This window comes from Haliotis cracherodii, unplaced genomic scaffold (assembly GCF_022045235.1).
Source record: "Haliotis cracherodii isolate W230 unplaced genomic scaffold, xgHalCrac1.p SCAF_10, whole genome shotgun sequence".
In the NCBI taxonomy this organism is placed as follows: domain Eukaryota; kingdom Metazoa; phylum Mollusca; class Gastropoda; order Lepetellida; family Haliotidae; genus Haliotis; species Haliotis cracherodii.
In genome coordinates, this window is record NW_027266265.1 from 25,285,693 (window position 1) to 25,298,052 (window position 12,360).

Genomic DNA, 12,360 nt, shown 5'->3' on the forward strand with positions numbered 1-12,360 from the left:
TAGTAATTTAGTAGACCCACTTTTGTAAGCCATTACTGCAGTAACTGGCTAATAAACCATGAGTACCAAAGTCCTAACTAGTAACACAACACAGTGCATGTATTTTCACATTTCATCTCAAAAGGGATCAAAAGGTTGTTATTTTATGCTACAGTGCAATAACAAAATATATGAGTTACAACTCCGTTACAACAAACTCAACTCTGTTACGTCAGGATTTTTTTAATAGATGACTTCTTTTGACAACTGACGAAAAACTTTGTTGTTTTTATGAGTTTTAACTTTAGATTAGGATTAATGATAATATATGTTGTGACAAAAGATGAAAAATACTATATTTTGGATACCGTCTTTCATGTAAATGACCTTGTTGTCTAGGCAAACTTTTGAAATATGGAGCGAGCACTTACAAATGTCCAATCATACATTTTATTAAGCCAGTTTCCATTTGTATAAACACTGAATTGTATTCACACTTAAAGTTAATTGCTGAATATGATTTTATATTTCAAAGCAACCTAGCGCTATTAAAATTACTTTCCATTTTGTGATCCGTAACGGAGTTGAGTGTCCTAGTGAATTAGGCTAATTCATTAATTATTTTCTAATTAATTAAACACATCACTGCACTGTATTGAACTAGAAAGTACTTCTCAAGTATCATATTCTCTAATATCAAGAGAAAAATTATATTAGGGACACCTTTATTTTTGCAAGATAATAATCAGAAAATCTGTCGGTTTTGAGATGTTTACCCAATTACAAAGATGTTATGTTTCAATACGCGAATACCCCACATGTATTTTAGATTGAAACGTGTGTGGTACTACTAAAAGCAGGCTCATTTTCCCTTATACTTATGTAATTCCCAGTGTAAAGTGAATTCTAACATGATTTTGAATCCTGCACTCAGTTGGGTCAACCAGCCCTATGAAATTTACATTGGACCATAATTTTACTGAGGATCATCATTGTAAAAGAACATACCAACCAGTAGGTATATTCAAATACAGATGTTGTGAAATACTGTGACATACATGTACTGCGATGCCATGAAATACAGCACTTGTGTATACACAATAGTGGTTTGTACAAGATGCAGAAGTGTTGCTTCATGTTTCCTCGGCAGGGAATAATAAATAATGCCTATGGAGTATTTATCCTTGATTTTACTGTCACATATATCTTATTCAAGTATCATGTCTAAAATTATGGCTGAGTTGATAAGAGTTAAAAATATGGCTGAGCACATAAGAGCTAAAAATATGGCTGAGCACATAAGAGTTAAAATTATGACTGAGTACATAAAAGCAAGCACATACGAACTGATGAGTCATTGCTCCCTCAATCATGTCAATACAACTGAAAATATTAGACTCTACCAGTGTCACATCACTCATCATTTTTGTCATCATCTGCTTCTAGCTAACTTGATAGGAGCTTTTAGGCATCAATTATCCAGGGCTTTACATCTCAGTTTGTCATCTTAGCTTTATTCTTTTTTAGAAGATCTGCAACACTCTGAAGTAGAAATGATTTTTGTTCTAGAATAACTGAAATAAGGCAATTAAAGCTCGTATGAAAATGTGAAAAACTTCAAGAACAAAACCTTTGATACCAAAAAAGATGCATAAATATTTCATTTTGATCATATAGGCCGGAGACATGAATGCAGGATGTTAAAATCAATGGCATATATAATGCCACAGCACTGAAGCTCACCTGGCTGGATATGTAGTCGACAGCATAAAATGTCAACACAGACAGTCACTTTACAAAAGTTTCTGTCTTCATTGATATTCAGATATTTTCTGCCAAAATACTGAGCACAAAAAAACTTACATTACAATTCTAATTATTTAAACAAAATAGGATGTTATCATGAAAAGGAACATACAAACAATATCAAATTGAAGTCCTCAATACGACAACTTCAGTGACGATGATGCTCACATTGCAAACAAAGTCAGATAATAAAAGAATCAAATTGGGGTATTATCATTGGTGGAGAAAATGCTTGTGAATTTTCAGCTTTAATGGTCCTGTGGAAAAAGATTTACAGTGCCAAGAAAACCCATTTAGGACAAGAATACAGTCCAATCACAAAGGCCAAAATTAATCACAAAAACAATTTAAAATATCTCTGTCAAAACACATATTTTGAGTCTCACTCCTAACTGACCATTAGGACTGGGACAAGTCCAAATTTACTACCCGAGTACCCGACACCCTATAACCCGGCCCTACCCGCATACCCGCTATAGGTCTCAAGAGTTTGGTACAAAATGTCCGAATGGAAATTGTTTTACCGCAAAAACTATTTAGATACACATATAAAACGATCTGGGCATGTATACATTGCAGTTGATAGACGCTTTATCCTTACTCGAACATATAAACGTCAGAACGAATGCTTGCACAGTGAGAAAGAAATGTGAACATCAGCTATGCTTGTAGTGTAACCATTGAGTTTTATTGTTAATGTCAATAAACAGTATGTCACATGACTAACCACGGGTCCAGGAAGTCATGTGGGTACCCGGGTCCTCCTCAGGATCAACCCGAACTGAGTACCCGAGTTACCTGTCCCAACCCTCCTGGACATATACTAATTTGGGAAACTTATTTACATTTGAACAAAAATTGCAGAATAATAGGCAGGCAAATTGGAAAAAAATATCATTTTGTCTAAGATTGGGAATTTTTGTAAAGTACCACTTTCTTATTATTTCAGCATTGCCTTCTAACAAAGCAAGAATTCAATACTAAATCTGGAAGTGTCTTTTTCTCTTAAGTGGTCCACACAAACCAAGTTATCAGTGAAATTCATGTCTTGAAAAAGCCGATTCAGGGTTAGAAACCACAAGCCCGATAGCCCAGTGGGTAAGTACAAATTTCTGCTGGCTAGTACAAATTTCCCGTTTCAACATTACAAGAGCATTTTATCTTTACCAGGGCTGGTATTGCTCTTGAGTTTAGTTCCAACTCATTGTTACGTCAAGCACTTCTTTCCTATTTGAAAACTAACACTGTAAGCATTACATCACCTCTTGATGCTGATGTTTACTTTTAACGAATATAGAGAGGTTATCACACGAGTGTGTTTGGGGATGGTAAATATCCTGTATTAGGAATAAACATCGTATTTAGCAAGCCTTGGCAAGCTGAATAGTGAATACATATTCTTTATTCCTAATACAGGATATTTACCATCCCCAAACACACAAGCATGATAACCTCTTTATCATACAAGAGTCATCAAAAAAATGACATATCCCCCTGGCAGCTGTCTGTAAAGTAACCACAAGTAAATGTGCAATTCTGTATGTAATGAGTGAAAAGTTGAATGTTCTTCAAGAAGCATACATTGTTTACCCACAAAAGATCCACCCATGGTCGCATCCATATGAAATGGAAAGTAAAACAAGTGTGTTTCTGTGGTTTTTTTTAATGCAAACAAATGACAAATTACAAGAAACAATAACTAAACAAGCGTGTAGTCAACAAAGTCATCTGTATCGCCCGCCAATTTTAACACGTTATGGTCCCAAACCAGGTAACTGACCCAACATTTCTCTTAGCCCATGTCAAAATAGCTGCAATGGAAATTCTAAAATAAACATCTCTATAACTCCTGAATATCAAATGGTACCAGTTCAGTATGTGCTTTACATATAGACATGCAATGTTTGGCAAGGAAATATCTAACAGTTTATTTGTTATACTCCATAAGTGAACCCACCCTATATTAAAACTTAAATCCAAATTGTTGAGACGGAAACGTAAAAAATAAAAATTTATAAAAACTCCTAAATAGCAAAAGGCACCAGTCCAGTATGTGCCTGGTAGACATGCAATGTTTTGTAAGAAAGTATTTTACGTTTTTTGAGTTACGCTCTGGAAATGAACACCACCCTTATAGAACCTAAGTCCAACTTGTTGCCATGGAAACGTATAAACTAAAAATTTATAAAATTCCTAAATAGCAAAGGGCACAACTTTACCCCTTGAGTGATATAAATGCAAAGTATGGTAATAAATTTTTAACAGTTTCGGAGTTCTGCTCTGGAAACAAACATCACTCACATGCTTTCATGAAAATTGGAAAATAAAAAAATTGGAAAAATTCTGAAATAGCAAAAGGGACAACTTCACCACTTAAGTGATATAAATGCAAAGTTTGATGAAGAAATATTTAACGCTTTTCCTGTTCTGCTCCGGATACGATTCAGACAGACGGACAGACAGACAGACAGACATGCCCATAGCTATATCCCCCCGCATTATATGCAGGGGGGATAATAATGTCATTCTTCAATTCTGTGCTCGAAAAATCTATTTCTATCTCTCCCAAACATTACCTAAACATTGCAAGTTTTCCTGGATCATGTGCATTAATATATATTACATCATCTGCCCGAGGCAAGAGTGTTAACTGACTACAAAAGTCCAGTTTCCACCCTTGACGAACTAGGCTGGTATTATGGAGTTATATTATACATTTTGGCTGCACCAACGAGTCTATGCATAGTTCAATTAAAATCGTGCACCAAAATCGAAATCCGGTTCCTAAACTGTCATGCAGATTTCGGTCGATTGCAGGATTTGCAAAGCATGTGCACCGCCAACTCATTCTCAGCAGATATTTTCCAAATCTTTTCATGTTTTTAATCAAGGTGCTCACGTTATTTGATGCATTTTGTGATGTAGATAGATCTTGATTATCGATCAGACCGTCCTGACTCGGCGCCACCATTTTGTGTGAAGCAAACCCAAGTGAAACGAGAGGTGGAATCTGATTGGTCCATAGGAGAGGCTTAGAAGGGACATAACTGGTAATAGCCACTGGTGGTGCTACGATCGAGCCCAGTAATTCCAGCCTAGTTTGGCAAGGGTGGAAACTGGACTTTTAAAGTCAGTTAACTCTCTTACCTTGGGAAGATGATATTACATCAGAAGGTAAGTGATGTGACAGTCGGACAGTGACAACAGTCAATATTGATCCAACTGAAACCCTTTTTATTACAGTAGTGTAACTCCATATAAGCAAAACAACAATTTCTCACACAAACTGTTTCTACTTGCCTTTCATGGCAATCCACCAGTCTGTCGGCTAGAGTAAATGCCCTATTTCGAAGGGAAGCTACTCTAACCCTAGTCTATGAGACGCCACGTTTGTTGACAGTCTGCTTGTCCTGTTATAATGTTACGAAGTGCAGTCAGATGTACACACAATAACAAAACAAAACAATTCTGACATATTTCGGCCAAATCCATATTTTTAATTTGGGGAAAAGGTTCCAAGCTGCAGACACCTACAAACACAGGTACAAGCACAAGAGATCTCACAAGGCTAGTGGGGGTCCTTGCCAAATTGTTTTACAATTTATATCTCCGAATTTGCCCAAACTTGTAAAATACCTTATATTCGTCACAGCTAACCACCGATTTTTCTGTACATTAGACTATTCTTTTGATAATGATAATAATTATCCCAGTAATTTCTCCAGATTCCCAATAGTTAATTCTGACTCGATCACCGAATGACAAGGGCAACACAGTAACTGCTCAAAAAGATATCTGGAGCTCTGGATTTTCCATGGAACTGACTTCCAGTAGCCAATGTCGTCTAGGGTTCTACTTAGAGTCCATCCTGATGCCAAAGGACCCTCTCTTCTCCTAATACTATCAAACCAAGTTGTTTAGCAGACCACAGCAGATGAGAGAGGCAAGTTGAGCAACATATCCAGCATTAGAAATTGGCACTTGTCCTGTAGTCCTTGCCAAACTGCCCAAAAGTTTAGGTATCATAAGGACTAGTAGAAATTTGCCATTATAAAAGATATGCTACATGTTATCATTATAAGGACTAGTGGACTAAAACAGTTAGTTTCTGTTGTTGATATCGTCTGTTGTTAGCATCATAAATGGACAGACAGTCTGATCCAAACTTCTTTAGATTATAGTGCACAGTAAAGACAGGGATGGCAGTCATGCTATGCAACACGCTCATAGTTTTGTACCCATATGTGTTGATAACAGAGACAAATGCTTTTATCAGCCACACTAAAAAAAGTGTCATACCAGAATATCAATCTCTTAAAAAAAACACCCAGTTTATTTTCTAACTCTAAAGTTAAACTTTGGAATAATAGATTATTTGGTTTCTACACCTGAAGCAATTTGGTTACACTGTAAAGACAAAAGAACATTGCAACTCTTTTATACAACATGTACAATGGGTACATCTTTTTAAATCGCCATGTCAGCACAGTGTGGCACCGACATGGATGAGGGTGAAAGCACCCCAATGCATGGTATGCATTTTTCGAAAAATACCTCAAATTGGTTTTATAATTGTATTTTGGGAAAGCAATGGCAGAGATAGTAAACTATGACAGAACTCCAAATGCATCATCATCTTGTTACTTCCGCGTGAAGTAGTCACGGGACACCGCCCGCATGTTTTGTCTAAAGTTGTATTTGAGCAAAGTGTGCAAAGTGAGCAAAGTGTGTTTTTTAATATTATGATAGCATCATGATAACATCAGAAGGAAATCAAATATTGATTTATTATGTATCTACCACTTCCAGGATGTGACATAAAGAGTGCTGGAAAAGGTCAGGCATGACAGTTTGGTGTAAAACGGCATGCTGAGAGGGCAAAACCATAAAGCTAGCGTAAGCAACTTTTCATGGTAGCAGAGCGTAACTGTCAACAGATAAACCTAATTTTACTGAGGATGGCAATGAACCACGAACTTTCCCAGTGTTGGGTGCAGACACAATATATGAGACGTGGAAAAATGAACTGGATGTGTGGAGTCTGATGACTGATATTGCAGCTGATAAACACAGGCACTAGCAGTAATGTTTACTGACAGGGTAAGAAAGGTCAAAGACACTTGAGATTGATGTGAAAGATCTAAACAAAGAAGATGGTTTGGGAAAAAGTAATCAAAGTACTTGACAGTTTGTTTCAACAAGATTCAGTGGATTAAGGTCCTGGGGATACACGTAATTTGACGCCTACAAGAAGACGGATGGCATTTCAATTAATCATTTCATCATCGGGTACAAGAGAAGGAATAACATGTGCAAAGATATTATTTGGAATTTCCCGATTCTATTCTTGCATTTAAACTGCTTGATAGTAACAGTTAAGGTCAGAAAGAGAGACAGTTGATATTAACTGCTGTGTCAGATAGGAAACATGTTTCAGTAAAATCTGCCTTGAAGAGAATTTTTGGAGACAATTTAGCCACAAATGATGGTCAAGAAGTGGAATTTCTATTAATCAAGAGACAATTATCAATTTATGATATTCTAATGCCACTTGGCCTAGATATCAACAAAATAATTCAAGAGGGACCAATCCATTAGATTGGAATGGAAGAAGAACAAAATGTGCAATATGCCAGTCAGTGTCACAATTGAAACCGATAATGACACTGTGAAAATGACAAATACCACAGACAGAGAACAAAAACTTGAAGACAAATGTTATCTCAACTTGTTTGTCAAGACAGGACAGAACACAGAGAATGAAATTCTTGTGACAGAGGCAAATGATTGTGCAGTAATTCAGAATGGTTGGTGGTAAGAACTGGTTTCCTCCTTTATGGAAAGGTTGGAAGTTTTCAAATTTGGAAATGGCATTCAAGTTAAATCCTTCATGAATGCCAGAACCCCATTCTATGGACATCAAGACCCATTTTTCGCAAGGACAACTCATAGAGAGAGGCCTCATCATACAACCACTGTTAAAGTGAAAGATGTTATGACTACTCTTTCAGGAAATATTTCTAGTTTGGATCCCGCTATGTCTTGATGGTATGACTTCAATGGATCATAAGTGGAGGTGTGAGGTGAAATTGGGTTTAACGTCGCATCTAAGATTATTGCACTTATAAAGGACAGTCATGCACGTGTGTGTCTGCTTCTACTAGTCCGAACTGATGGCGATTGATAGTGCTATCCCACTGAGATACCATGCCCCGGCCAGGCCATTTAATGTGTTTTCCGAAAGGGGCGAAAGTGGTGTGTGCAACCCAAGAGGGGGCTTTAGGGGTTGCTTATATAGAATTTGGGAATTTTGAGATTTGGAATATATGCCGATGGGTTTGGTGGGGGGAGAACTAAGGGAGCTGGGTATGGTGGATGTTTGTTTGTTCATGTCATTTTGATTTGGTAGATTATAGTGTTTTTAGATGCATTTTATTAGTTCCGTTTTGATTAAGAATACGCCTAAGGGCGTAAGGCCTTGCAGTTTTCTAGTTTATTTTGTGGGTTTAGTATTGCTTCTAGAGTGAGAGCCTTGTTTAGATTGAGGGTGGTTTGTAATGCGGTTTGATGTGTTAGGTAGTGTGTGCAGTGGATGAGTGCGTGTTCTGGGGTTTCTAGTTGTTTGCAGTGTGGGTAGTTACCTGTAGTGTGTTTTTTTATTTTTTTTAGGTGGTTATTTAGGTTGGTGTGTCCTGTTTGGAGTTTAGTGATTACTCTGTCGATTTTTTTGGATGGATGGAGAATGTTTGGTTTGGTTAGTGGTTTGCTGAGTACTTTTTTGATTTGGCTATTTGAGTTTAGATATAGGTTATGCCAATTTTTGGTGAATTTTTGCTTGTTTACGCTTTTAATTTCTGATTTTGAGATGGGTAAGTTTAAGCTTATTTCCGGGATTTGGAGGGATAGTTTGGCTGCCTTATCGGAGTTTTCATTACCGTATATTCCTACGTGGGCGGGTATCCACAAGAAGGTTATTTGTTTGCCTGCCTTAGTTAGGTCGTTGGAGCTTTTAAGTATTTGATTTATTAATTTAGGTCGGTTATTGGAATTTATGTTTTGGAGGGCTTGCAGTCCACTTAGGGAGTCGGTAAGTATTAGGATTTTTTTGTGGCTTTTGGATTCTTGATTATGGAGGGCTTAGGCCATGCCCATTAGTTCTGCCGTGAATATTGATTGGTTGATTGGAAGTCGGAAGGATTGTGTGGTTTTAGTTGGTTGTGTTTGGTATGGACCTGAAACCTGTGTGTTTGGAGGTCGGATCTGAAGATCCGTCCGTGTAAATGTGACACCAATTCGGCCAGTTTTCGTGTATGTATGCTAGTGTGGTGGTTTTAGCTATGTTTGGGTCGGTTTGTTCATTTATTTGGCTAGCTAGTGTTGTGTCTATTTTGGGTATTTTAAGTTTAGGGGTGAAGATATTTGATTGTTTGCAGTTTTGTTTAAGATTTTTAATTTGGTGTTCATTTAGGAAGTTTGTTATTCTTTGGGATATTGGAGTAAGTAAGGGGTGTTTACGAGCTAGAGCTTGGTTTTTGGGGCTGATATTTTGGATGAGAGGGTTTGATTGGGACGCGGCCCAGAAATTTAAGCTTAAATGTTCCCTGCGTAGACTTAGTGGCATTTCTCCTGTTAAGGCCTGAAGTGAGGTGTAGGAGGTGCCATGTTGGGTGCGTGTAATTAGCTTGAGAGCCTGATATTGTATTGAGTCAAGTTTTTTAGATAGAGAGTTGTTTAGACAAGCAAATTCACTTACATCAAAAAATATATGCTAAAAACCTGAAGTGTGTGCAGATTGATTAAGTGTGGGTTGCAGTAATGAATGAGACATCTTGGATCAAGTCATGTGACTTCATCCTGTTACTTCATGATACACAACATAAAGAAAAACTGTTTCCGTGATTTTGCTTTGAACATTCGTTAAAAGATGGATTTCCTCACTCTAGTCATCGCATTTCATACACAGAATATCTCCACTTCAAAGGCTACAGCCTAATCATTGTGTTACTATCTTTAAGTGAGTATGTAATTTGAGGACAAGGTGTCAGTACTTAAGAGTAAATCAATTGTCTTCAATTGTTTATTGCCGCTTGGAACAACCGCACTTGGCAGTGGATGACTTGATAAGCACATTGGCGACACGTGAGGAACTCAGCTCAGGGATTGACAGTTTGTAAAACACTTAAACATTATCGTTGACAGAGTACACACAGGACCACAAGGTGAGTTTGCTACATCTGTTATTTTGTTATAAAATAGCATGTTCGTTATATCCATCAGTTTTATATGATAAAATATACAGCAAATGTCCGGGACCAAACTAACAGTTCATTATAACCATCAGTTTGTTATAAACGTGTTCATTATAAACATAGTTTACTGTATTTCGGTCCAAAATAAGACAGATCTTTTGCATCGCTAAACAAAGTCATCCTGATGTGATGTATGAAGCATACAGACTGTCTGGGTGATACAAGAATGCCAAAGTAGAAGATCTTTCATAATCAAACAGATCAAAGCAAATAAAGTGACATTAAAGTTTCAAGACTTGGGTGACGAGGATTTATCCTTAATGGTGTACAATGACGCAAGTTTTGGCGGCAGTCAAGGAACTCACATTAAATTTCTCGTCAGCACCATCAACGGTGAGGTTTCACCAAAATGCTGGAATTCCAAAAGGGTGAGAAGAATTGTGAGAAGTATAATAACAGCAGAAACATTAGAAATGACTGATAGCGTTGACAAATGTGTACCTGGCATCTTTGTACACAGAAATCTTATCTGGGCAAACCAAGCAAATCCTGCTTCCTCTCATCTGTGTGACAGATTGTAAATCGCTGTAAAACTATGACAACCTGAAATCTACTAAAATGGCGACAGAAAAGTGACTGAGAATGGAAATTAGTGCCATAAAGGAAGTTGAAAAAATGGGAAAGGTGAAAGAAGTGAAGTTGGTTTGCACATGATAACAACTGGCTGATTGCCTTACAAAGAAAGGAGCCACACCTTTAAAGCTGCTTCAAGTGCTTGAGACATGTGAGAAGGGATATCTGAAACTGTGAAATATTGACAAAGATGTTTTAAGACATCCAACTTTATACTTCTCTTCTAATGAAAACGAGCAACAGTAAAACGAGATGTGATCTTATGCTCGTTACTAGCTACTACGGGGAGTTGTTGTTAATTGGTCTGCAGCCATAACTGGTCACATGCCAATACCTATTTTCAAGAAAATGGTCAAGTTTTTATCATGTTGAATTGTTGATGACTACTTAAAAACAAATATAAAAACAATGTTAGTTTTTATTATAACGTTATATTATTATTATTATTATTATTATTATTATTATTATTGTTACCATACAGACAAGGGAGACAAATTTAAAGATATGTTCGTATGTTGAACGACCCACCCCCTTCCTACCCTCATCAATTTCCTTCTACTGCTATTCCATCAATTATTGTTTACACCCCGTCAACTACTGAAGCGTTTCGCCGTCTTGACATATATCCAGTTTGTAAATAGTGTTGATTCATTCACCAAGAACGTAACATGAGCCTTCTTGTCAATGCATTGCCGACATGCAACATATAAGACAAGCAGAAAAGTGACATTTCACATTGTTTTGTTCGTGACGGACCTGTACGCAATATCATTGTAACAGCGACAAATATGGCGGAACATCCGTGCAGGAAAGTCGTCGCTCTGAAATGATTGAACTTTTGCGAGAAATTTGAACTAATACTATACCATTATATACATGCAACGACCAATACACATAAACTATAGTGATCTGGGTTCATATATTACCAGCAAGTGCTTCGAATAGAGCTTGGGCCATGTTTTTACTCAAACATTGAATGTCACATCTGCAGCGCCACCAAACGGTAAATTACAGTCAAAGGGCCAGAACTCTCAGTAATATTTGGCAAACTCCATCCCAGCGCGTGACATCTTCGTAACTCACTCGGTTGAGAAGCGCTGGGAACAGACTTTCGCTGTAAGGAGCTTGGTTATTTGGGTGTCTCGCTCATGTGTTCAGTAAATAAGACGCGGTTATTAGAAACGCCTTGCATCTTGTTTTTACCAGTAATTAGCACTGAACAATATCTAACCCACAGAAGACCGGCCTGTATGTGATTTGCGAGATATTCTGTACTTATGATGGATGTCCATATATTATTTAATGCGTTTTTTTAATTTAATCTGCATGTGATACAGATCTAGATCTACATCACCTTCTTTGCATTTGTTCTGTGTTTGTTAAATAAACGTAGGTTAAACCTTGAGCGTGCGCAGCATTTGTTGTGAAAGATGTTGCAAGTGCATGATGTCAACCCCAATTATGATGAAAAGCAAGTATAGAAAACCGGTCATTACATTGTACCAAGTATCTGTTTCCTACCCAAACAGGACCGACGCAGACTGATGGCATTTATATAATTGATATGAGAACACCGTCCCTGGAATCCTGCATGGAGTACCATTGATCAGACGAGAGCCGTTTCTGTTGGTCATGGGAGAACCCATGGGCGGAGACCTAGGAACACAGCCTATGGTGAAATAGGGTTTAAAAT

At 37.4% G+C, this 12,360-nt stretch overlaps 1 protein-coding gene across 1 annotated transcript in view; it reads right to left on the reverse strand.

Annotated features, from left to right (window-relative positions):
• The window catches only part of LOC139448226 (zinc finger protein 341-like), a 57,758-nt gene extending 46,108 nt beyond the window's left edge, over positions 1–11,650 (reverse strand). Inside the window, exon 1 of the mRNA XM_071229748.1 lies at positions 11,594–11,650. Coding sequence (XP_071085849.1) covers positions 11,594–11,624 — 31 coding nt within the window. The 5' untranslated portion in view covers positions 11,625–11,650. The remainder of the gene's footprint in view (positions 1–11,593) is intronic.
• Positions 11,651–12,360: the final 710 nt, after the last annotated feature.